Source organism: Carya illinoinensis, chromosome 5 (genome assembly GCF_018687715.1).
Source record: "Carya illinoinensis cultivar Pawnee chromosome 5, C.illinoinensisPawnee_v1, whole genome shotgun sequence".
Classification (NCBI taxonomy): Eukaryota; Viridiplantae; Streptophyta; class Magnoliopsida; order Fagales; family Juglandaceae; genus Carya; species Carya illinoinensis.
In genome coordinates, this window is record NC_056756.1 from 6818475 (window position 1) to 6846272 (window position 27798).

The 27798-nt window shown below is 38.5% G+C and overlaps 2 protein-coding genes across 3 annotated transcripts; one reads left to right on the top strand and one right to left on the bottom strand.

Annotated features, from left to right (window-relative positions):
* The first annotated feature begins 40 nt into the window (after positions 1-40).
* Positions 41-1486, top strand: LOC122309691 (transcription termination factor MTEF1, chloroplastic). Its single transcript, XM_043123268.1, has 2 exons — positions 41-1229; positions 1345-1486. The coding sequence occupies exon 1, from the start codon at positions 387-389 to the stop codon at positions 1218-1220; it is 834 nt and encodes a 277-aa protein (XP_042979202.1). The 5' UTR covers positions 41-386; the 3' UTR covers positions 1221-1229; positions 1345-1486.
* On the bottom strand, positions 1480-27786 carry LOC122309688 (phospholipase A-2-activating protein). 2 transcript variants are annotated; one of them, XM_043123263.1, is made up of 23 exons: positions 27598-27786; positions 26948-27279; positions 15083-15186; positions 14868-14936; positions 14022-14082; positions 12488-12627; positions 10350-10539; positions 9952-10013; positions 9325-9413; positions 8325-8397; positions 8180-8239; positions 7835-7981; positions 7700-7738; positions 7475-7512; positions 6672-6758; positions 6370-6535; positions 5974-6051; positions 5601-5737; positions 4478-4554; positions 4049-4118; positions 3349-3414; positions 2493-2642; positions 1480-1921 (listed from the first exon to the last, which is right to left on the bottom strand). In XM_043123263.1, exons 1-22 carry the CDS (start codon positions 27655-27657, stop codon positions 2508-2510), a joined length of 2280 nt encoding a protein of 759 aa, XP_042979197.1. In that variant the 5' UTR covers positions 27658-27786; the 3' UTR covers positions 1480-1921; positions 2493-2507. The 2 variants fall into 2 exon arrangements, with proteins under 2 accessions (XP_042979197.1, XP_042979195.1); XM_043123261.1 differs by having other exon boundaries at positions 7475-7515.
* Positions 27787-27798: the final 12 nt, after the last annotated feature.

Below are 27798 nucleotides of genomic sequence, written 5' to 3' on the forward strand. Positions count from 1 at the left end.
AATGAGGGAGAATGACAGAACTCTTGAACTGGGAAGACTCGAGTTTTGGAACTACAGGGAATTGGTTGAAGTTTGAAGGTGGAGAGGAGAAGATTGGATTTGAGGAAGAGGGTATTAGGTAGATATGGGATTCGGGCTTTGGTGGTTTTTAAAGCCTCCATTGTGTAGATTATGGAACGGTCTCCCAGTTTCAGAACTGAACAACGAGCCGTAACGACCATTGCCGTTAGTTTATCCCAAAAGCAGATATTTTATTTTCCTAAAATTTTATGTAACCATTGCTGGCGTGTCATTGTGGTACCCACCCATCATCTTCTTCATCCTCCCGAAAACACCGACCGACCACAGAACACCCTCTTAAAAAATCCCTCAATAACCAAAGAAGCATGCTTCACACCCTCTCCCTCTCCATCCCATCCCTCTCCTCCAACCGCAAGCCCATATCTTCTTCTCTCCCTGCAAATCCTGTACCTCTCTACCTCAAGTTCCGTACTTCTCACCGCGAGAACCTCCGCTACCTCAAAGCCCTCCGCATACTCCACCCCTCCACCAACAACACTAAGCTCCCCTCCCCAGACGCCGTCGATCACATTCTCGCCACCGTACATTTCCTCAAGTCCAAGGGCTTCACCGACTCCGACTTCTCACGTCTCGTCCTTCTTTGCCCCCAGCTCTTCTCCACCACCTTCGAGCCAACCGACGTCACTCCAGTCTTCGACTTCTTGACCGCGGAGTTACCCGCTTCACCCGAAGACTCATGTGGATTGATCCTCCGGTGCCCAAGCATTCTCTTCTCCGACGTCGAGTTCTGTCTCCGCCCGACGCTCAATTATCTGAGGAAGTTGGGGGTACAGAACCTGAGCACGCCGAGTAATCTGAACGCGCATCTTTTGAACACGCGGGCGGAGAAGCTGCGCAAGAAGATTGGCTTCCTGCGGAGCATAGGGTTCTCGCACGAGGAGGCGGCTAAGGTATGCGTTAGATTGCCGGCGATATTTGGTTACAGCCTTGATAATAATCTCTGGCCAAAGTACAAGTATTTGGTGAATGAGATGGAGAGGAGTGTGGAGGAACTGAAGAAGTTCCCGCAGTACTTCGCGTTCAGTTTGGAGAAGCGGATAGCGCCGAGGCATTTGCACTTAAAAGAACGGAACGTTCGCCTTCCATTGAATAGAATGTTGCTTTGGGGTGACCAAAAGTTCTATGCCAAGTGGAAGTGAAATTTGGCAGTAATTCTCTTTCCTTTTTTTGTTTACATCTTCTCCCTTCTTTATTTTTTCTTAAAAATATATAAATTATATTATTAAGAATGCACTTAAAATCTTTTGCATGCTTTACCACCAGAAACTTTGTTATGCGACCTGAGGAAACTTTGAGACTCCTCCCAATTGAATTGTACCTTCGTACGGGGCCACATTCAAGGAGCAAAATCCTCTCATATCTCTTGCAAGGTGGTGGTAATATTTTCAAGACATTGAATTGAAACCCATTAAAAGGAAACATTAACTCTGATATTACTCACTATGATTGCACACATACAAGAACAAAAGCTACAGATTATCCCGAAATGTGAAATTCCCATATCTTTGAAGCTATTATTTCAATCAAGGGTCGGTCTGCGCATATGGTAGGTACAACTGAGGCCAGCTACACAATTAAAGAGGCATCATGCACCATTTTGTAGCAAAGATGAACTCCATGGGGCTGAGCTAGATTCGATTAATTCCATGAAATAGAAAATGAAAGCTCGTGACAATCACATTCTCGGCCGTCTTCATCAATTTCAGTATTTCCATGGTACACGACGGAAAATGGAGACCCGGTTTCTCACCTTCGTAATTCTGTGGAGTCTGTCTAATCAACCTTCTCGAATGTTCATCTCTTTATCAAGTATCAATTAAAGCTGTTGATGTAACCAAACCTGAAAAGTGGAAAAATGGGTATCAGCTACGTATACTAGACGCAGCAAAACAAGCCTGAAATCCCTCACTTCGCGGGATTGGCCTAAAAAAAATCCCCTCTTGCTATTGTGATTTATCAAGGACCATGTCCTTCATTCAAACATAACCGCATTGGCCATGTATGATAATGCATACCCGTGCACACATAGGCAGGCAGATGAAGATTCCAACCAAATCCCCATGAACCTCTGAATACCTTGAGGCTCTAAATTTCTTCCGTTCAAGTTGATAATATAATAGCTTCCCAACTCGGGCTGGGTGGTGGCGGTAAGTATAAAATAATCTTTAACCGACTCTTAAATCAGCTAAGCCAATTACTGACGCATGTCTCATGTCTACCTATGACAAATTGCTAGGGAACATCATAAACCACATTGTGGAAGCTATCTCCAGAACAGTGTGCATCTGCGTGTGTGTTGCATGCTTGCATTAGTATGTGCGCATGTCATCTACAGATGCATGCATGCATCTCCCAGTCTTTCATATCATACACATTTCACAGGAGTTGTCGAGAATTAGAATATTAGTTACCAGCATCTAAGAGTTTCAACTCTTTCTAGTTAACACTTCAATGTCAGCTCCAATTTCTGCAATTTTGGCTTCTTTAGAAGCTTTTGCTGCTTTGGCAATACTCTCAACATCCAATTCCAAGGCAATTCTTCTCACAAGACCCTCGAGCATCTGCATCACGGAACACAGCAAAGATATTACTAAAGAAAACAATTGGTCAGCTAAAAGGATAAATGCTATTAAGAGGCATAAATGCGACCAAAACATTTTCTCGATGCAACAAGTCTACGTTTGCAATTCAACCAGTTCGAATTATGTTTAATAAGTTCTATTCATTGACTCTTTCTCACTAAATTTCGAACTCTCTCCCTCTTCATGCTTAACATTATAGATCCAGGCATTCGGCTTCATGGATGCACAACATCATGTACAAGAGGCAAAACATATATTTTTGCCTTTTGGAGAAAAAAGCTACTACACTATTTCACTGCCTTTTGGACAAAAAAAAACTAGCACACTAATATTTCACCTATACGATGAAGAAAAAATGTCTAGGTTCACAATCTCAGCTCTCTATCTCTCATATTTTAACAAAAGACTATGGAAGTCAGGTCAAACCTCTCGTTCATTCACTTTTTTGACAAGTTACTTCTCTTGGCACACTCATTCACAAAAGTAAATCTGATCATTTTTCAATTTCAAACAATCATTTCATAGGTAGTATTGATACACCAAGAGTGAAAGGATTATCTTTAAAAACCTACACAGGATGGTCAGATCTTCAACAAAATCAACCACCATCGTCACCCATATACAATAATTGAATAACTGATAAAATGCCAATAATCAAGACCCCACAGAGAGAGAGAGATGATACCAGAGATCCAATGGCAACTAAAGCACGGAACTTTGAATCAACATCTACATTTTCCTCTTCCGCAATCTGCCAAAACCATAGCTAAAGATCATGTTTTTTAAGGTAAGATCATAATACATGAATTTTGATGATTCTCATTTCTAAAAAGCTCTATGAGATCATTCAGAAATAATGTAAAATGAGATCATTCAGAAATAAGGGAAAATTCATCTAATGATCCCAAGGGTTTTGCTGAAATTCAAACAGGTCCTTAGGGTCAGCTTTTCAAAAAAACAATACATGCGGTACAGACCAAAAGCCATCCCTACATCTAATATTTGTTCTATGACGAAAAAATGCTATGGTGGAACTCAATTGCCAGTTTACAACCAACCCACATAATAATTTTTTAATGATTAGAAATCAGGAGACCGTGCAAACGCAACATGTCTTTTACCCAATTAAACCCCACACCCATGTAATGCATCCCCAATTAACTTCACCAATGGGACATGGCCCCAAGAAATTGTTTGCACCCAAGGTTTCAAACCTTGGACCTAGAAGGAGCATGCCATTAAGACCAAGGCTCTTACCACTTGAGCCAACCCCAAGGGGGGAAAGGCCAAATGAGGGGAAAAAGGCCCCACAAGAAAACTTCAAATTAGAAAAGCATGTGAAAGGTAAACATTCGCAAATTGGCAGACATGTGAGTTAGACATACCTCAAGAGCTGCTGAAAGAACTTGAGATTGACCTTGTTCATCCTTCCTTTCAATTAACAGCACAGAATAACTGTGAAGCTCACCAAGAAAAGTTAAAGGTCAATGCCAAACTTAGATAGCTACGGGAAGTATAATTGTGACATGGCAGGCATGGAATTATTAGTAAATAAACATATGCCTGAATTTCTACCTTTTCCTCAGGAGCGTCAACAATAATATAATATACATAAAAAATAGTTCCCTATGCTATCAGTATATATAGGTCAAATTTGAGCTTATGATGCACGATTTAAATGATTCCCTTCACAAAGGTGTGGGCTGTTCTGCTTGTGGACCAAATCATCTTCTCTTAAATAGGACAACTACATGTTTAAGTTAAAAATTACTTGAGTATAAAGTAGAGTAAGACAACAGTCAAGAATAACTTACTTGAGTATCAAGGTAGAGTAAGACAACTGCAAATTCTTATTTGGAGATGAATAACAACTTGAAAAAGCATCAAGAATCTGCAAAATCAGTTTGAAAAAGAATATATCATCATTTGTATATGAGAAAACATTGACTAAACTTAAAAACATACTCAATACAACAAAATCAGCAATTATTTTGAGCTTCAATCCAGTAACGCATGATATTTCCCCCCGATTCAAAACATGATTGGAAATCAAGAATTTTTTCTTTGGTCAACGAGTATAAACAGAAGGAAACATGAACTGCACAAGCACAGGGGCATCCCCCAGACAACCCTCAAAAAACAGATGGAAACGCAAAAGATATAAGGAAAACGTGAAGCCTTGTAAAGCAAAGAGACCCGACTGGAAAGGAGAGTAAACAGCAAAGAAAATCCTAATAAATCACTGATTAAAACTTTTGGATGTCGTTGAAACTCGACCAAGCTAAGTCCTTTCATACCCAGCCCTAGGGAATAAAGCCCAAATAAAAATGGACAAGAACCTTAGCAACAAGAGCTGGCTATTTTTTATCGTGAAATACTTCAAGAACTTGCTCAAATCAAATAAAAAACCTTCCCCCAAATACTGCTAGAATCATGTTCTTTATATTTGTGATATTAATCAAGTCAAAACTATATTGGAAGCAACAGCGTTTGTGTTTGAGTGATATTTGGGAAAGAAATGAGATGAGATGAAACCATCTCTATTCCCAAATAACCCCTTAATCACAAGAATTGTCAGAGATATTGCTTTAGAAACTAAAAGGGTAAAGACCAAAAAAAAAAATTGAAGTCAGTGAGAAAACATGAAGTTCCAACATATTCATAGGAAATGCTTCAAGAATATAATAAGACAGCAAAAAGAGAAAAATGTATATGCAACAACTAATTTGATGCAAGAGGTGGTTGCCAGCAAGAATTGGGAAGCCATAAATCAATATCATACCTATTAGCGAACACATAGAAAACACCAAAACTCACCCACCTGCTCACAGACGCATACACAAACAAAAAGGCAAACAACACCTACAACCAAACTAATGTCACTGCCAACAACATGTGGTCAAACTTGGAAAATAACAATAGAGAAGGGATACCAACCTCACTACAATTTTTATGTAACCAATTGTAGTAGCATGAATTCTTGAATAGATTAGTAACTGCACGGATGCTTGTTAAAAGATTTGCAGGAATAGCTGGATCCTTCGTGACTTTCTTGATCGTTTCCATAACTACATCTGTGTAGACACAAAGTTTTGAGTAAAGATCCAATTTGGCCAGAACCAAATAAATAAATAAATAACTGATAAGACCTCAATAATAAGTTCACTTGACAATTTCAGAATGGTTATTCTTTATATGCATATAAGTGATTCCAGGACTGAAAATGGCACAACTCAAAAGCAATTAAACCATTTGCATGGTGCATTTTCAGAAATAAGACACAGTTGGTGCTCATCTTTAACTTGGATACCATTTTCAGCTTCAACATGCTTGACAAGTAAAGTCGCCCAATCTGGGTGGAGGACACTGGTCCTCAAAATATCAATAACTGCAGACAGATAGTAAAGGCCAACTAAGTTAGCACAAATATTTTCCTTGAAGTATAATGCTACTCCATCTTTATAGAAAATGAGCATAATACAGCAAAATCACAGTCCAATATTATATATATATAAATATATATATAATATGATTAAGTAATAAGAAGTTTTATTAAAGCAAGTAAATAGGCATAGACCAAGTACACAGGAAGTATACAAGCAGAAACCTAAATACAAGCTAGGAACTAGGGCCTAGAAAAAGCTAGATGAAAATCATGAAGATTAACCTGGAAAAATCATGTGCCTTAAAAGTTTGGCAGACTAACCTGGAAAGATCATTGCAAGTGGCCATGAATTTAGCAGTTTAAGCAACAAAGCAACATCAATATCTGCAAACTTGCTACAATGATAATGTGATGTGTCCTTCAAAATCTTGACAATGGCACCCAATCTGGAAAGCTCAGGCTCTGTCATCGATAATTTCTGTTTTTCCTACAAAAGTTTGCCAATAAATCCACATTAATCAGGAATTAATATTGGTAAATTACAGAGCAGCATCAAAGACTCTTATCTTTAACGAATCAGAATTTAATTTTTGATGTGCCCTTAAACTATGCAAAGAACATACTGGGTCAGAGAGTAGAGCATTGTTAAACTCAGTAATCTTTTTGAGGATCCCATCAAACTGAGCCGCATCAAAAACAAGCATTCCTTTCTGGGAACAAAATGATTGAAGAACAATGGTAAGTAAATGACCAGATGAATAAAACCAGCAGCATATCTCCTTTCAATCACCCACTTTATGATCTCAACCAGCATTAGATAAGATATTGAAATAAGGATTCCCAACTAGATATAAAACAAACAGTACTAGCCTCCGAATAAAGAATAAGAATATCAAAATAAACTCTACCCAAAAAACTCGGGAGAAAAGATTCATAACAACCTTAAAAAGCCAATGATTTGGCCAAACTACCATATAATGAACAGAATAAAAATATATGTTTGAAAGAATATAAACAAAAACAGCAAAAACAGAAATTTGTACAATAGAACTCATTGTTCCACTGTATAACTGAAAATCAAAACCCTAGAAGAAATCCAGATATTTGTGCAATACAACTCATAATTTCATCAAACAGCTGACAACCAATACCGTGGAGAAATACAATTGAAGTGTATTCTAACAGAAATAAAGACAAACAATACCGGGCAGAGTAAGCATCTCAGAGTAAACCAATTATCAATAAGTTATTACAAGTCAGTCAACTCAGCTAAAAAAAGTGCTACTCCCAACTCTAAAATGGTGAAAGGGATCGGCGGAGTACAATTCCAAAAAGGTACACTGTTTACTATATTATTTTTGAAAATGCATAATAAACACTTGACAGATACATCCAAACCTTTTTACATTCAACCATAAGAGCATACCTTAGGAATGTGCTTGAAAGTAGGTTTCGCTGGAACTGCTGCTAAATAAACCAGAACAAGGAAGAAAGAGCCTCAGAGAGAGTCTCAAAGTGAGAAGCATATAAGAGAGTATCTCGATCAAGAAAGCATGGAAGAGATTATTAACATAGGTGAAACTAAAAGAAAGTGACAAACGCTAATAGTAACATTTAACTTTTTAAACAATATAATCATACAGATGCATACCAGACAAGCTGGAGGGTTCGCCAGGTATATAAGCACTAGCTGCAGCAAAAGAAAATATTAGTCGAGAGAAAAGGAATCAACTGCTTCTATAAACAGAAATGTTTCATGACAGAGCCATAACAACATTATACTCACAGCCAGTATAGGGATCACGAAATGATGAATCCAGGTTAAAATTCTTTTGTCCAGAATTTTGGAGTATGAACTCCACAATTTGTTGCCGATCGGCAATAGGAAGATTCTCTTTGAGAAGCCACTTATCAGCAGTAGCATAAGGATTTTCTGGAAATATATAATTTGGTGTTATTTTTATTACAGTAATAGATGAACATCAACACTGAGAAGCGAAAGCTTTAAGATAAAAATAGAGACAGCAAAATCACCATTATAATGTTAAAGGACAGCAATTAAAAAGAAGAGCAACAAATACAGAAATTATTTAACCACCGCAGCTAAACACAAGACCAACAAAATTAATACCTGATCGATTGTAAGGCAACTTACGAATAGGCTCGCCGTCTCCAATATCGACATCAAATACTGAGTAACAAAAGAATGAAAGATTTAATCATTGCTGAAAAAAGGCAACTATATTACAAGTTTCGAAACAACATATGATGCTGACCATAGTCATACTCAATTCCATCAAGTAAAGGACGCTTCATGTTGTCATCTGGTCCATCGACAACTTCACCAATCTAAACAAAAAAAAAAAAAAAAAAGTTTCGATAAAAGATAAAATATTCTAAAGTACAAAACTGAAAAATAGGGAAAACCAAAATGCAAAAGAAACTCAGCATGTAAAAGAATCCAACAAAGAAACCATATGAACATTGTATATTATAAAATCTGTAATAGTCCAGCTAAAACCCAATCCAAAATTACGTTTATGCATGCATTAAAGAGAATGAAACCTAACAAAAAATAACTGGATAAAGATTAGGGCATCATTAAAACCATCAGCATGAAAGTGAATGACAACTTTACAATAAGGCAAAACTGCTTCAAACCCCAGGCAAAATAGATACCAAATTACACTCATCCAAATGAAGGATGCTTTTTAAATCCTACACTCTAAGAAATTGCAACAAAAACATTCCTCATCGATCTAGTGATAAAATGATATAACACAGGACAGTGAAAAGAAATATATCGAGGCCAGAAATTTACTAAAATAGCACAATAAAAAAAACCAATTAACTAGGTTACAAAAATAAAAACATGTAAACAAAGTCAGACAAACAAGGGAAAGACAGAAAAAAGTGCAAAAATATGTAACATGGACAATGGCTTTGTAAGTATCAAACAGAAAATTGGATGTGATGGCCTTCTACACAAAAAGATCGTTCACTAGCTTCTACAATAGAAAAAAAAAAAAAAAATTAACAAATTTTTAGTTGTCGTGATTTCCTATTTGCAAAAGCAAATAAGCCAATTTTTAAAAAAAAAAAAATGAACAAAGATACAGGGTATATAGTATTCTAACCAAATATTAAAACAAAGAAAACAAAATTGAAAAGAAAGAGTGTATCAAGCGCCAGATCAGAAAACAATTAATGTTGAATGGAAGATGTAACCATATGGCAACTTGTTGGTATGGTTATTAAAATGAAACCATGAATTACTTTATCCCACTTTTGTTCTCTTAAATTCCACGCATATGCCACACCATTATCGCCCTCTCTGATTACTTTTGTCTGCCCATCACTGGTGCCTGATAAGTGAAGATGAAATACAATTATATAAATCAGTATCAGACAGCGATCTGGTACAACATAACAATCCTGCAGAAACATCTGAATGCTAGGTTTTGGCATACATAAGAAGACGGGAAAAGGAAAAGTCTCTATTGCATTATTCATGGAAGCTCATTTTCTTCTTATTTAGTAGATAAAAAAAATCTTTAGAAAATTTTGGAAATAAAAAAATTGAAGACAAAGCCCAGGTGCATGCAAACCATACAAGCAAGAAATGTTTCCTACTTTTTGTTTACAGAACTTTTATGGAATAAAATCCCCCTTTTCATTGAGTAATATGATTTATACTGCCAACATATAATACATTAAAAAGTACTTATTACAACGACTTCAATACAGACATCCTTATTACAACTATTTCAATTAAAAAAAAAAAAATTTCCGTCCCAACTTTAAATGTATATCAACCCAGCAACTGAGCTGAAGTATTTTCAGTCAATTAAACTAATATAACATTTACTTAATGTTTGAAGAGATCAGTATTATTAATCAAACCTGGAACCTGTAAAGCCTCCAGCCCTGGTAGATCCTCCAGTTTCAATCCTCCGACCCTCTTCCTAACACAAACAAGCAGACATTCAGATGAGAAAAAGCTGATGAGTAAAGTTGATCCAAAATGGAAATAACATGTGATAATCATAAAATTCAGAAATCAGAAATTACTTTTTTAATTATAAATAAACAAAGAGCTACAGTATTCAAACAAAAGTTACGGGAATTTCACAAACAGATAAGGGGCTCATAATGTAATAATATATTTAAAACAATGAGAAAAAGAGGGATGTCCCCAGAATAAAATCTATTATATAGGAATGCTTATCTAAATTTTATTTATTCCAAAATTGCAAAAAAATCCCATGCATCATGAACTGGAAGCTGATGGATGATCATACCTGCTTCGTTTGTATTGGGAAATTTGGGAAGCATAGGATTCGAGTTCTAGAGAATCAGCAATCTTATCCTGATGACTCGTCCAAATACGAATGACTCCATCTGAACATGCAGTTACAATGTCTCCGTTATCCAAGAATTTGGCATCCCAAATGCAACCAGGATGTTCTATGCTCTGAACACAAACTCCATCTGAAACATGACATCATTGCCCAGATAAACATCCAAGCTATAAAGGAAATATATATTTTTTGTAATAAGTAAGAAACTTTATTGAAAGGAATGAAACTAGATGGAGCCCATGTACACAAGAAGTATACAAGATGAGACACCTAATTCTATCCAAAAATAGGCTATGAAGGAAATATATTTTTTTTGATAGGTAATAAGAAATTTTATTCCAAGTACATAGGCATAGCCCAAGTACATGGGAAGTGTACAAGAGAATACACCAAAATACAAACTAAAGCAAAACAAAATTAAAGAACAGCATTACAAATATTCATATCCCTCACAAGATTGTTCACCCAAAAATTTAAAGTGCTAAAGAAAAAATCCCTAAATTCCCCCATAGTGCATTCACAATCTTGGAAACACCCCCCGTTTCTCTCAAGCCATAAACACCAAAACAAACACAAAGGAATCATCCTCCACTCAACTTTATTGCCTCCACAACCTGCAGCACCTTCCCAACTAGACAAGAAAATCCACCACATGAAAAGGCATCACCCAAGCAAAGCCTACCCTTGCGAATAACTCATTCCACAAAACAGTCACCATTTCGCAATGAAGAAACAGGTGCTTAACAGATTCACCATCTTTTTTATACATGAAGCACCAATCCATCACATATAAACCCCTTTTCCTCAAATTATCAGTAGTTAAAACCTTCTCGAGCGACATCAATCAGCAGAAAAAATGCAACTTTACTGGGCACTCTAGCTTTCCAAATGCATTTCCAGGGGTACGTATTATTACCATGACTATTTAAAACCTTATAATAGGAATTCACAGAGAATCTGGACTTATTATCATTAACCCACAGCATCTGTCCTCCCTGATAAGATCAATCTTTGAATTATAAAGTTCTACATAAAAATCAGCAGCTTCACTCACTTCCCAGTCCTGTAAATCTCTAGAAAATTCCACATTCCAATTCAGTATATTGTTAGAAAACAAGTATGAATCAGCCACAGCAGCCCCTTTATATTTAGCAATCCTGAAAAGGCTAGGGAATGCTAATTTAAGGGGTGAATTACCACACCAAACATCATGCCAAAAGAAAATATTAGTCCCAGTCCCCACTTTGAAATTAATATTTTTGACAAAATCCCACCATCCCAATGGACTTTCCATAATATTTTTGACAAAAACCCCTTTTATTTCATTAGTACAACAATTTCCCCACATCCTTCCATATTTAGCATCTACAATATGTCTCCACAATGCGTTTCTCTCATTGTTGTACCTCCAAAGCCACTTCCCAAGGAGGGCTTTATTAAAAAGCTTTAAATTCCGCACACCCAAACCTCCAGTAGACACCGGAGTACAAACCTTATTCCAACTCACCAAGTGAAATTTATGTTCCTCCCCAATACCATCACATAAGAAATTTCTAAAAATCCTCTCAATTTTTTTGACCACCCCTGCTGTAATAGGGAAAAGAGAGAGGTAATATTTTCATATTACTTTGCAAGAACCAAAATTTTATCCATTGAGGTTGCAAGAAGACAGATCATATGGAACAAATTACATTGCGAGAACAAACATTATCCATTGTGGTTGCAATAAGACATCTTTAACTAACAAACACAACTGATATAACAATGCCAATAAAAACTACAGCTGCTTCATAAACATTTATATTCTCACTGAAGAAGAACGAAATGAGAAGGCATCACCAGATTACAGCTCCAAATATGAAGGTTCTGCAAATCTTTTGCCCCTTAGTCAGAAAAGTTTTATTTTATGATTGCAAAATAGAAATTATCACATCCAAGTCTTTTAAGGATAGAGCATTCCATAACCTTAAATATCATCTTAGTTTTTAATTACAATTTCAGCATGAGGAACAATAACATTAGAGAATCCACTGTAAATAGTTTCTCCAAAACGAAGCATGAAAACCAGATAGAACTACCTTTCCATATCTTTGCAGAACAATCTTCACTACCACTGACAACAAGTCCAGAGAGATGTGAATCAACCGAATAGACAATGGAAGTATGACCAACCATCTCCATTAATACTTCACCACTTAATGCCCACAACCTTATGGAACTGTAGGAACGAAAATAATAGAAATTAGGGTCACCTAACATGCAAAACAAAATAAGGATAAGATAAATTTGAGAATTCAAGAGGAATTGGGAAAAATGGGAGCAAAAGATGAAAGAGAACAACATTTCCAACAGAAGACAAAGCTTTCCTAATCAACAAATATATGCAACATAAATCACTAAGAAGCACCTATGATTATTCAAAATGAAGACCATTTTGCTACCATTTATGCTCTCAAAATCACGGAATAGGGAAGATAATTGTTTAATCACAGAATTACCAACCGGCCATCCAGAGAAACCTTTTTGCCTATAACCAATCAATAATCAAGGCACCAACAGAATGCAATGTAGATCTATGGTAGATCCCACGCTTTCTTTTTTCTTTTGCTGGGAATGCAACAGTTTGCTTAAAATCCATAGTGTCTCAGTAGCAACATAAGGTGACTATTCACATAAACAGTAACAAAATATTTTTTTTTTAGTTCATAAACAGTAACAAATATGTCAAACTATACATGGAAGGATATATAAATTTCACGATTCTCAAGCTTTTTTTTATAAGATTCTCCACCTTTTTCCCATCATAATTTATTGATAAAGTAAAAAAAAAGGACCAATAATGTAACTTGAAAAACCATAACTATGGGGGTAAGTAATGCTTCAACAGATCCAGCTTCTCTATGCTTCCTACTAGAAAACTTAGGGCTTGTTTGGAAAAAGTTTCCATCCCTCTCATCATCTCCTTCCCAAACATCACTCAAACACAAATACTTTCAAACTAATCATTACAACTTTTTCAAACTAACCATTACGACTTTCCCAAACTTTCAAACAAAAAATAAAAAACAATTCAACTTTTTCAAATTCCCAAACAAAAATAATATTATAAAACTATATTCTAACAATATTTTTTTTATAAGTAAAAGATAAATATTATTGATCATAAGAAAACAGGCCCTTGTATACAGGAAGTATACATCAGGTACCTAAAAACATTCTACGAGTGAGGAAGTATTTTAACTTTATAATATTTTTTATTCAACTTTTTCTCTCTCCTTTCCCAAAACCCAAAAAATACTCAACTCAAACTATCTCACTACTATTTACAAACTATCTAATCACATCTCATTCCCCAAGCATATCCTTAATCTACTAAGAAGGCACCTTGACTCAAATGTCTGCTAGCTGCTTGTCTCTTTGCCATCAAACTAAATCCATTTTGTTGGTTTATTTCCCTATGTTTCGTTCTCGATTCCAGAGTTTCTTTGCTTTAAATGCCTCCCCATCACATTAGGCACTCAACCCAAAAAATGCGCTTCATGAAAATGAATGTTAAAAGAGAACACCCAAAACAGGATATAGATAACAAAACTATTGCAACGAAAAACCTACCCATCATGTGATGCAGAAAGGATTCCCAAACTAGACATCGCTGCCAAACCTCGAACGGTATCTGCAAATCCACAAGCCACACAGATACATGCTTAAGATAATAACTACCTAGCACCAAAAAATTGAGCAATAAATTATGCAGTTCATCAATTAATTTCATCCTCTGTTAGTAGAATAATTAAACCCACATACTAAAAAACGAACAAAATTAAACCTAGAATAGTCCACACTTGAAAAACTTTCACTGCACTTGCAATTCATGGGGAATATGTTCCAATTCTAATTCAAACTATCTATCTTTGTAGATCAGCCAATGTTGGCTAATCATTGTGGCCAACTTTTGGGTGTATTTATCACCACTTCCACAAACTGCGTCAAGGATAATGTGCATCTCTCCAATTATTTTCAATTCAAGCCACACCACTATTATATTTGCACCTTAATCAAAATCAGTTACATGATGAAAGGTGCCATCATATGTAATCTAATTGATTGAAATAACCATCTGGAGGGGGCGAGGGGGAAGGCAAGCCTGAAGTTATGAGGTGCATAACTCAACACTCTGCAGGACTAGCTCCTCAAAAGTTGAGATTTCTAGTTGGTAAGCCTTTCACACTTGAGCAACAAAAAATGTTATGACTACCTGGAATGCTGAAAATATGATCACGCTAATCTCCACAGCTTAAGAAACTCAGACATGTAAAGCACTGCCCATAAAAAAGGATTAAAGTACTAAAACTGTGCAGGTTTTCCATGTCAAAATATTTACCAATCATACCATGAAAATCATAAGCCTCATGATAAGATTCTTCCATTTCTGACTTATAGCTAAAGTGATCAAAGTACCTGAATGCCCAACAAAAGTTTGTACACATGACTTTCCTCTCCAAAGTTTTAACGTTGTATCACTTGAACCTAAATCATGGTTAAAAAACAAATGTAAGTTCATCCTCAGAGCAATAGTTGGATCCAAGCATTTGATTCCAATGACAGTCAGTTTGAAAACTAACAAATAAAATAAACAATATCTACTTGTCACCCATCCACTGAATTCAATACACCTGTAACAAGCTCGCCTGAAGGCAGCTTTACAACTGCTTGTATTGCTGCCTTATGTGCCTCCCAGTATTCTATGGATTGGCCCTTTCTCCAACGTCTTAACGTACTGCACCAAAGAAGCCAAATAAGATCCTAACTGAAACTATTAAGAAAATATGAGTCTAAACTTTGTGGATATACACAAGCAATAAAATTACAATTCAAATAACATGGCTAACATAACAAAATGAAAACATAATATGCATATATCAATGTTTAATTAAAGTGACAGATATAAAGACATCACACAGATTTTGCAAAAATATTCGCACGTAGCAAGCCATGCAGTTCAAATGGCAGTTCTCTTATTCCTGATTTTCACATGCTTGGGCACGGTAATATCTTTAGACTTCCAAATTGATAGAAAGCTCCATAAGTGATTTAAGTGTTGCTTTAACATGCGTGTGGAAAGCAGACCTCTCTGCTCTCTTTCCCATTTGATTGATTAATGGATTTTTTAATACGTTCTCTTTTCCTTTGGCCTTCCATGATAATTTAGCTGAATTGTGTCCCTCGGCACTTAATCTGATAAATTCACTTGAGCAAAACAATGAATATAATTCTTTTTGATAGAATTAATTCAAGGGGTTGCAGCGGTAGTGTTTTAAACCGGTATTACTGGTTGGAATAGGCCAAAACAATACAAATGAACTCTAGGGAACTAATATAAGGCTACAAAATAAAAGTACTAAATCGATTTTTTTTTTATGAGCAAAAAGTTTCATTAGCTTTTCGTCTCTCAGTCTCCCAGACTATGTCCTTTCGTCTTCTATTTCCAGTGCTTCTCGCTGGAAATAATCTTTAATCTATTCTAGTTTTTGCATTAATCTCTTTCGTTTTCTTCTGTTATTATTCATTAGCTTTTAGATGGAGGGTAGTTTCTAGATTGAAACTAAGGCCCCGCTTGGTTAACCAAAACCAAAAATCTCATCTCATCTCATCTCATCTCATCTCATCTCAACTCATCATTACAACTTTTTCAAATCCTCATACAAAAGATAATAAACAATTTAACTTTTTCAAATCCTAATACAAAATTAATATTAAAAAATTATATTATAATAATATTTTATTCATTATTATTCAAAACATATCATCTCATCTCATCTGTGTAACCAGACGAGGCCTAAGTTGTTTGAATTTAGTAGGAAATGTGGCAACTTTTTCCGTATCTCAGAGAAGCATAGAAAGTTATCAAAGACTCTTTCTCTTAGTGGAGATATGATTCTTTGAATGGCTAAGGTGGTAGAGAACTGTTTGAGACAAGCGGGAAGAATGGAACCTTACCAGACTAGAAGAGAGGGAAACAAAGTCTTCTTGGTCCAAAGGTGTCAAAACTCGTATGGTAGATTTGTGAAGTTGGTTGAGGTAAGGGCAGGGTATACTTGTAATTCCTGAAGGATGGAAAGGGAGTGGATGGGCTGTTTTTGTGAGAAAAATGAGAGAGCTGGTGGGTTTGAAATCCTCTGTTCAGTTATGGAGGGAAAAAAGGTGTTGTATAATAAAGGTGGTAATTATCAGGAACCCAAAGGTAAAGAGAGGAAAGCAGATTCACCTTCTAGAGTAGACAATCCTTCTTGGGAAGCTTCGTACCTAGCAGCAGTTTTGAACACTAAGTTGAGGAATTCAGGTTCTCGACAGTTAAAGGAAGATATTATTATTAGGAAGGATGTTCAGGGGTTGGTGAATAGGAATAGAGGATGGTGAGAACGTTGAATCCCAGCGGAATATTCTGGTTGGAAGGACTGACGGTTCTCCTTCCAAGGTGATGCAGAGGTTCAGAGAAGTCGAAGGGTCACTCTGGCATGTTCAGGCAGAGCTCATAGGATGGAAACAAAAGGTCGAATCTTTGTTGAAAACAGTAGATGGGGGATTGGGCTTGTTGATGGGTTTGGACCATGATCTATTGGGAGTCAAAGATGTGAAGGAAGTAAAGGGGAAGCTGATTGGACCCACCAGTAATAAGGGAGTTGGACTGGGTCAAGGCCCAGCAATTAAATCAGAACAGTGGAGGATGAAGTCTTTTAATGGGCAGCGACATTCGAAAAGCCCAAGTGGTGATGAGGCCCAGCCCAAGGCATCGGTGGTTCCAACGTTTGGCCAGAGTTCACAGAGCAGGTCATCAATAGTGGGGTAATCTGCTGAGGGTGTTCCAGCGTCCAAATTCTCATCAGAATCTCGCCAGCAACTTAATTTGAAAAACCAGAATATTGTGGTTGGCTCGCTCAATTCTTCTAAGGCTCAAAGGGATGGGTCATCCACACAAAAGGGTCGAATGGTGGCCGTAAATTCACATAAGGGTACTCTGGCGAAGGGAGGGAAGTCATTTTCCTCTATTCCCGTGGTCTTAAAGGATGATTCTCAACAAGCTAAAACTCAAGAGGGATCGATTCAGGTTCTGGCATCTCATACACTATGTTTTGATGGTGCAGTGCAGATGAGAGAGGGTAAGGAAGTGGAGGAAGATGAAGGAAATGAGCAGGTCTCTAGGTCTACCAAGAAAAGTGACAATGGTGTCTCTTGTACACTGTTTGCTAATTTAGAGATACAGTTGGTTCTTGGTGATAGGGAAAGTCCTGAGAACTGAGAACAGTATATATGGAGATTTGGTTGCGTCAGATGATGAAATGGTTCCGGTGCCATTGTGTTCTATTCCTCCAGGAATTGAATGGGATAATAAATTTTCTAATTGGGTGTTAAGGTGGAAGAAATTAAGGAGTGTGTAGGAACTTCGTGTGATAGTTATGAGGGACAATTTAGAGCTCTTCTTATAGCTATTGAGGCTGGGCAGCCATCAAAGGCTAAATCAACTTTAAAAAAGGAGAGGGAATTGAAGCATTTGTTTTGTTTGATTAATTATAATGCAAGGGGAGGAAATGCCTTTAGAGATAAAGGCAAGGGAAGAGTCGCCAACAGTAATTAATGAAACCAAAGATAATCTCTTGGAATGTACAAAGACTTAACGATTACAGAAAACATCACCGTGTGAAGAATTTGATCCACAAGTAGAGGGGTGATGTGATCTGTTTTTAGGAAACCAAGGTTTTTTTTTTTTTTTTTTTTTTTTTTTTTTTCTGATAAGTAATATGATATGTCATTGATAAAAGGATAGGCATAGCCCAAGTACACTAGAGGTATACAAAAGCATACACCTTTTTAAGAACTAGTAACCGTTACAAGAAAATCATGAAAACTAAGCCCATTTAAATCCAACCCAATAGCCCACATAAACAAAGTCTTCCAAAAGAAACTCCTAAACTCTTCCAAGGAACGTTCATGATCCTCAAAAAGTCTCTCATTACGTTCACTCCAAATACACCAAAGAATACAAGTAGGGGCCATTTTCCAAACAGCTGCAATCTGTGGCGTCCCAGTGATACCTCTCCAGCATGCCAAAAGATCAACCACCCAGCCTGGCATCACCCATGCTATTTCCATCTTGCTGAAAAAGTAGTTCCATATGTCTCTAGCAAACTCACAACGTAAAAGTAGATGATCCACTGTTTCCCCACTCTTTTGACACAAACAACACCAGTCCGTTATAACAAGGCCCCTTCTCCTCAGATTATCATTAGTCAGTATCTTGCCTAAGGCTGTTGTCCACACAAAAAGGCGGCCTTTGTTGGTGCTTTAGTCCTCCAAATGTTCTTCCAAGGGAAAGAATGTCCTTGTTGCCCAGTAATAGAGTCATAAAACGAGCGTACCGTGAATTTTCCTTTCCTAGAGGGTCTCCAAATAATCACATTTTCAGTTGTGGCAGCAACAGGAATGTTATACAGCAAGTTAAAAAAATCCACCAGCATGTTCGCTTCCCAGTCATGTACCTCCCGATTTAGGCTGATATTCCACTCTTGTGAACCTTGTATAGTTAACCTCAAATCAGCCACCATGGCATCTGGATCCCTTGCAATACTGTAAATAGCTGGATAAGCCTCCAGCATCACTGTGTCACCCACCCAACAATCCTTCCAAAAGCGTATCCTTCTTCCATCCCCCAAGCTCAATCAAGTATTACTAGCAAAAGAATCTCATCCTTTCCGTATGAACTTCCACAACCCCACTCCATAGGACCCCCTTCCCTCTTTTCAGCAACAACCCCCCGTTTCACGACCATATTTCAAATCTATCACCCCTTTCCATAAAGCTCCCCTCTCATTGTTATATCGCCAAAGCCATTTACCTAGTAAAGACCTATTAAGAATCCTCACATTCCTAACCCCCAATCCGCCATCTCTCAAGGGATTGCACACCTTATCCCAGCCCACTAAATGAAACCTAAACTCCTCTCCTATTCCACACCATAAAAAGTCACGTTGAAGTTTTTCCATTCTATATGCAATGCTAGCAAGAAGAGGAAACAGAGACAAATAGTATGTGGGAAGATTTGAGAGAGTGCTCTTAATAAGAGTGAGCCGCCCCCCTTGGGATAACTATAACATTTTCCAACCAGCCAACCTACGCTCAAATTTTTCCAAAACCCCATCCCAAATAGACTTAGCTTTGAAAGAAGCCCCCAATGGGAGCCCAAGATACTTCATTGGCAAGGAAGAGACCACGCATCCCAATATGTTAGCCAATCTGCTCATGTTACTTACATCCCCTACTGCGACCATTTCTGTCTTATCAAGATTAATCTTCAATCCGAAATAGCTTCAAAACAAAGTAGAATGGCCTTCAGTGATTGAATATGTCCTGCATTTGCCTCACACAACAGCAAAGTATCATCTGCAAACAAAAGGTGAGAAATAGTGCTTTGGCTGTGTGAATCTCCAACCGAGAAGCCAAAGAAAAACCCTCCTCCTACTGCCGTCGTCACCATTTTACTCAAAACCTCCATGACTACTACAAATAAAAGTGGTGATAATGGATCACCTTGTCGTAGCCCTCGCGAACTGTTAAAGAAGCCCACAGGTTCTCCATTTACCAAGACCGAGAAAGGTTGGAAGGTGGTGAAAAAGGTTAGCCTAAGGTTAGGCACGGGAAGGTGGTTCTTAAAAGCTTTAGAGGATTGCTTGAAGGTTGGTAGGAAGGAGTTTTTTTCTAGACATAGAGAAGGTGATAGGGGGTATGTTGCACAGAAACGTACTAACTCTAGAGGATGTTTCTTAGAGCTGATGGAATATGGGGGGGTGGATACCGGAACTTCTTGTTTATTCTAGAGGATAGGGAAGGAAGGGGGTGGAGGAAAATGGCAGAGGCACTAAGGGAAGTTGGCTGTACTGGTGGTGCAGTTTCACAACCATCACAAAGCTCTTCCTACAGGTCTTACAGGGAGGTGCTACAAGCTAGAAGTAATGTCAAGGGTTCACATCACTCTGAGGCATTGGCAGGCGCTAGAGGAGGGGTAGGTATGCAAAGGGATGGGTTGCAGGCTAAGGGGGAAGCTAGTAGAGCTAGTGCTGGTCTGAATGAGGAAAGTGTGTTGAGTGCTTTGCAGGAGATGAAGTGTCAGGTAGATGCATTGCAAGTCAATATATGTTGGCTGTTATGGTGTGTTGAGGAGAATAAAGGGATTGAAGTGGAGTTAGGCTAGATAGTGGGTTGTGGCCCACGGGCTGGAAAGCAGGGACATAATGGGATTGGGGCTGGAAAATAGAGACAAGTGGGCCAAAGAGGAGAGGAGGATCCAAATGGCAAAGGGGTGGTTCACGGGCTGGGTCTGGGCAAGGGAGTACACGGGCTGGGCCTGAGCAAAAACCCAGGCCTGAATTGGCGTGAAAAAGACCCGAAACAGTGTGTTTCAGGTCTGCCTATCGAAGCCGATACTATACCCTTAGGGCCGAGTCCTGGGGTGGTTCTAGCACAGAACAGGCCAACGGTGGGAGGTGGCTCAGGCGAGGTCCCACCAGTGGTCGTACAGTCACCGGAAAGGGAGGGGGCCAAGATTGAGGGTCTAATTAGGGAGCCCGGTACTACACTTATGGACCCGAGTCCTGGGGTGGTTCTGGCACAAAACCGGCCGACCATGAGCGGCGGCTCAGGCGAGGCCCCACCGGTGGTTGTATAGTCGCCGGAAAGGGAGGTGGAGACTTTAAGCAACAGTATTGAGCCCAATCTCTTCAGCAATGGTTCGGGAGCTGCCCAGGGAGGGTCTTCTTCGAGTGGGTCTTCACAGAATATTCCAGTGACCTGTTCTGAGCCACTAGAGCAGGTGGCTACACCATTAGTTCAGTCTGAAGAGATACAAGAGGGCTTTGGGGTGCCGTGTGAGGGGATACAAGACAAAACAATGGATGAGGTGGATGGAGAGTGTTCTTCGGATAAGGAGGAAGGTATGTTGATCCTACTAGTTTTCCAACAGAGGAGGAGAAGGCTGTAGGAGAGGACCCCACACCTTTAAACGTGGTTCCCCCTAGTATTTCCACTGATTGGCCATTAAAAAAGGTTGAGGACCTTCAAAGCTATTTGGGGAAATCATGTGAGGGGTATGAAGAGCAATTTAAAGCTTTGATTACAACCATTGCAGCAGGACATCAGGGTGTAGGGTCAAAAAGAGATAGGGAGCTGAAACGCTTGACATGGTCCATAAATTACGAAGGAAAGGAGGGAAGTGCGAGTAGGGGAAGAAATAAGGGAAGGGCTGGAGCAGTTTGTTAATGAAGCCAAAAATTCTGAGTTGGAATGTTAGGGGGTTGAACGAGTCGAATAAACGTCTTCGTATAAGAGCTTTGTTAAGGCAATGAAAGGCAGACGTCATTTGTTTGCAGGAAACAAAGCTGAAAATCATTAGTAGAAGAATTATTAGAAGCATTTGGAGTTGTCAATATGTAGGGTGGATAAACTTACCATCGAAAGGGGCATCGGGAGGTATATTGGTTATGTGGGATAAGAGGGTTGTGGAGTGCACCAATGAGTTTATGGGGGAGTATGCAGTGGGGTGTTCCTTCAAAAATTTAGAAGATGGGTTTGCATGGGCCTTCGCTGGGGTATATGGGCCTAATTTGGATAGGGAGAGGAAAAGGATGTGGGATGAGCTGGCTGGACTTTATTCTTGGTGGGAGGTCCCATGGTGCATTAGCGGGGATTTTAATGTAACAAGATTTCCTACCGAAAGATCAGTGGGGGACGTCAAAATTCAGCAATGGTGGAGTTCTCGGACTTTATCTTTGAGCTAGGCCTTATGGATATACCCCTAATGGGAGGGGAGTACACTTGGTCTAATAATCACACTTGGTCAAGACTGGACAAGTTTCTTATTTCTCCTTCGTGGAAGCTGCAATTTCCAGATCTGACCCAGAAGAGGCTCCAGAGGTTATGCTCTGACCATTTTCTTGTTTTACTAGATGGGGGTGGTGTGCAAGGGGGTAAGAGGCCTTTTAAGTTTGAAAATATGTGGCTAAAAAAGGAGGGGTTTGTGGATTTGGTCAGAAATTGGTGGAATTCCTATGTATTTGAGGGTAATCCAAGTAAGGTGTTGGCTGGAAAATTGAAAGCTTTGAAGAAGGATTTGAAGACTTGGAATGAGCAGGAGTTTGGTGAGATAACTAAACAGAAAAATTGCTTACTGCAAGAGTTACAAAGTTTGGAGAAAGTAGACGACGAGAACAACTGAGAAGAGCAAGTAGTAACTGAACTCGAAAGACTGACCTTATTGGAGGAGATTTCATGGAGGCAAAAGTCAAGGGCTTTATGGCTTCGGGAGGGGGATAAATGCACTAAGTTTTTCCACCGAATAGCTAATGCACATAGGAGGTTCAATATCATTGAGTCTCTGAATATTGATGGTATTACCTCGTCAGATCAGGCAGAAATGAAGGAATATGTAGCTAAACATTTTGAAAACTTATTGTCAGAACCTATTGCATGGAGACTTAAGGTGGATGGCCTAACTTTTGAGAGTATTGACCAAGTTAGTATGGTGTGGTTGGAGAGACCTTTTGAAGAGGAAGAGGTACATAACGTTCTTAGGAAAATGAATAAAGATAAAGCTCCAGGCCCGGATGGTTTCGATATGGCTTTTTTCCAAACTTGTTGGGAGGTGGTGAGAGAAGATGTTATACTGGCTTTCTAGGAATTTTTCACTCATGGAAAATTTGAAAAAAACCTAAATGCTACCTTTATCGCCTTAGTCCCTAAAAAGGCTGGTGCAATAGAGGTACAAGATTTCAGATCGATTAGTCTTGTAGGCAATGTATATAAGTTATTGTCGAAGGTGCTGGCAAATAGAATGAGCACGGTAATGGAAAAGATTATCTCTAAATCGCAAAATGCCTTTATAAGAGGGAGACAAATACTAGATTCGGTTCTCATTGCCAATGAATGTTTGGACAACAGAATCAGGTTAGGAATTCCAGGTATTCTTTATAAGCTAGACATGGAAAAGGCATACGATCATGTTAACTGAGACTTTCTGATGTACATGTTGAGTAGATGTGGGTTTGGGGTAAGATGGAGGAAGAGGAAACCAAGTTAAAATTGGTCAATCAATCAATTGTTAGTAGTTTGTGGAGTTGTCATTGTGTGGGGTGGGTGGAATTAGTAACGGATGGGGCGTCAGGTGGAATCATTGTTATGTGGGATAGGAAGGTTGTGTAGTTGATAGATCATTTTGTGGGAGAATACTTGGTGCCGTGTCATTTTAAGAATGTTGATGATGGAGTGGAATGGGCTTTTGCTGGCGTTTATGGCCCCAATTTGGAGTTCAATAGGAGAACTTTATGGGATGAAATGGCAGGCATTTGCTGTTGCTGGGATCTTCCTTGGTGTTTTGGAGGGGATTTCAATGTTAAGAGGTTTCCTAGTGAGAGTGGGGGATTCTCATTTCACTATTGCAGTGAATGATTTCTCTGATCTGATTTTTTGAGTTAGAATTGATTGATTGACTGATGGCAAGAAGAGATTTTACATGGTCCAACGGAAGGACATGGTCGAGGCTAGATAGATTTCTAGTTACAGCTTCATGGGAAAGTTGTTTTCCTTATTTGAATCAGAAAAGGTTACCAAGATTGTGGGGGTCTTAGTGGAGGCCGTAGATACTTGAAATTTGAAAATATGTGGCTGGAGGATGAGAGTTTTGTGGAAAGGGCTAGGCAGTAGTGGTCTTCATATTTGTTCTATGGCACTCTGAGTTTTGTTTTGGCTGGTAAACTCAAAGCTCTAAAACAAGATCTGAAAAAATGGAATGTTGAGGAGTTTGGGAACATTGAAAAGAAAACGAAGCTTTTGTTATAACAACTGCAATGTTTGGAGGAAAGGGAGTTGTCAGGGGTTATTTCAGGTGAGGATTTGGAGAGGAAACGAAGGTTGGTAGCTGAACTGGAAAAGATCACTTTAATGGAGGAAATTTCTTGGAGGCAGAAATCCAGGATTTGTTGATTGAAGGAAGCTGATAAATGTACAAAAAAATTTCATCAAATGGCGAACTCTCATAGAAGGAACAGTGCAATTGAAATGATTCAAGATGGTGAGAATATGCTTTCGGATCAAGAGGCCATCGACGAACATGCTGTCAATTTTTATGAGAAGTTGTTCAAGGAAGAATATTTGTGGAGACCAAAGCTAGACGGATTGTCTGTTGATGCTATTGACCAAGCAAGTGCTTAATGGATGGAGAGAGTTTTTGAAGGAGAAGAAGTGCTTGATGTTGTTAAAGGACTGGCAAAAGATAAGGCTCCAGGTTTGGACTGGTTTTCTATGGCTTTTTTCCAAGCTTGTTGGGATATAGTGAAGGAAGACATTATTAAGGTTTTTCTGCAATTTCATTCTTTTATGAAATTTGAGAAAAGTTTTGACGCTACTTTTATAGCTTTGATTCCTAAAAAGGTGGGGGCAGCAGCTATGCAGTATTTCAAGCCATTTAGCTTGGTTAATGGGGTTTCCAAGATAGTATCTAAGGTGCTGGCCAATAGCATGAGTGTGGTGATGGAAAAGATTATATTGAAGTCACAGAATGTTTTTTTTTTTTTTTGGATACGTAAAGTCACATAATGCTTTGTGAGAAGAAGACAAATACTAGATTCTGCTTTAATAGCAAATGAATGTTTGAATTATAAAGGTGATACCCGCATATACAGGGCGAGGTCACTCCTTCCCCTCTTGGGGGCGGGGGCAAACATTCCATCCACCCCTGTTTGCCTAGCCTCTACATGGGCAGGTAAGCATGGGTCATGACCCGTAGATTGGTGGATTTTCCATGCCCCTGGAAAATGACTGGGAATGTTTGCTGGAGAGGCCTTTAAGAAGATTTACGGGTGGCAGCAATATGGAAAATGGTTCCCATATGCATGTGTTGGTGTATATGGCAAGAGAGAAATGATAGAAGTTTTGAAGACCATGAGAGAACAACGGGGGAGCTGAAAGTTTTTTTCTTCAAAACATTGTTTTCCTGGGTGGGGGCCATTGTATGTAATGGACTAAATGTCCATGACTTTCTTATTTCGGTTGTAAACTCTAGTTAGGTATTTTTCAAGTATACACTGTGTACTTGGGATTTGCCAATTATTTTGAATAAAACTACTTGATTACCAATCAAAAAAAAAAAAGTTACCAATTTCAAATGAAGTAAGAGGTGCTCATGGGATGGGATTGTGGAAGTCAATTCGAATGGGTTGGGGGGAGTTTGTTAAACATGTCAAATTTAAAGTGAGGGATGGATCAAGAATATATTTTTGGCACAACATTTGGTGTGGTGAGTCAGCTCTCAAGAATGTCTTCCCTTCACTTTTTCAGATTGCAAGGCAGCAAGATGCAACTGTGGCTGATTCTATCTATTTCTTGAATAATAGTATTCAATGGAATGTTGATTTTGTGAGAAATGTGAATGACTGGGAAGTTAATGTTTTCTCATATTATTTTAGTAGAATATATGAGTTGAAGATTCTCCAAGGAAGAGAGGACAGATTGATGTGGATTCATGAAGGAAATTCCAGATTTTCTGTTCATTCCTATTATAACGCATTAATCTGTCAGGTGTATGTGATTACCCCTGGAAAAGCATTTGGAAAGTTAAGGTGCCAAGTAAGGTGTCTTTCTTCTGTTGGTTGGTGTCTCATGATAAAATTCTGACTATGGATAATCTATGGAAGCGTGGATTTTGTGTAGTAGATTGGTGTTCTATGCGCAAGAACGAGGGTGAATCAGTAAATCACTTGTTTCTACATTGTGAGTTTGTGGCATGAGATTTTTGGAAGGATGGGTATGGCTTGGGTGATGCCTAAGCAAGTGGTCGATTTATTAGCTTGTTGGAGAGGAGTTGGGAGGAGTCGATGTATTGCTACCATTTGGAAAATGATTCATTTGTGCTTGATGTGGTGTTTATGGCTAGAAAGGAATGGGAGATGTTTTGAAGAAAAGAACGGTCATTAGAAGAAATTAGGGAATTTTTTTTCAAAACTTTATGTTTATGGGCTAAGGCTATTGTAATGAATGGTGAAGATATGCTGGAGTTATTTTAGTTTGTTTCTATGTTTTTAGCTTCTGTATGTAGGTATTTCCTCTTGTATACATTCTGTGTACTTTGGCTATGCCTATTCTTGATAATAAAACTCTTAATAATTAAAAATATATATAACCAATCAAATAATCTCCAGAAACAATTTTTTTTTTTTTTTTGTTCCCATACATAAAGGGAGAGTAAAATAATCCATCAAGGTAAAAACTCGTAAATTGACTGAAGATGACACAACTTCTGAGTCATCAACATGACGAGTTAACAACATAATTCTTAATACCATGCTTACATTTCTATTATCATGCACAGCTGGCAATAATTTCAATCAGGGACGACTTTGAACTCACAAACAACAATAATGAGAAACGGCACACAGCTCATATCAACCAACAATTCGGATAAATTATACAAGCAATTCAGCTTAAGCACACAAACTCACCAATCGACTGAGGCTGACACGATGTCTCCGTCATCCAACGTAACAGCGGTCACCTGCAACTTGTGACCTTCCAGCGCCTGCACCTTCTCTCCAGTCCTCAAGTCCCACACCAGAACAAGCGTGTCCATGCCGCCGGACACAATACCGCCCTCTGGGAACTCCTCGTTGGGAGAAATCCACGCCAGCGGGCCTACGAAGCTCGTGTGGCCCAACAGAATCTTGGAGGGCGCGTACTTGCGCTGGTCCGACGGATCCAGGGACCAGAAACGCACGGTTCGGTCCCGAGACGACGTGGCTATGCCCGCATTGCCACACACACAAATTCCACGAGCCTAGTCATCGCATTTTACACAAAAATAAAATGAATTTCAGCCAACAGCACAAATAACTTAATGATGCTGGGATTGAAAAATTAGCAATCTTCATCAGTGGAAATGATTTTAGAAACAGGGAAAATTACAGGGGGAAAAAAAACTCTAGTTTACAATTGATGATAAGCGACTCACAGAAGTTTAAAATAACTTAGAAGTAATAAATATTGTAAATATGAAACATAAAAGAAAATGTAAATATGAAACGTCAAAAAAAGGACGGAAAAAGTGAAATAAAGAATGGTTTTGACAAGGGCATGGATTTAGAGAATATATTACGTCGTCTTCGTGGCCTCTGAGTTCGCAGCGCAATTGGTATTCTTTGAAATCGAGTTCCATGTGAAAATTTTAGAGATGGAGAAGGGAGTGGGAGCGGAAGCGAGAGAAGTTAGAACCAGGTAGAAATGGTGAGAGCCGAAAAAAATGGGGGTGGAGGAGCCTTTGGAACAAACGAAGCAAAGAATAAAGAGGTAACAGAGA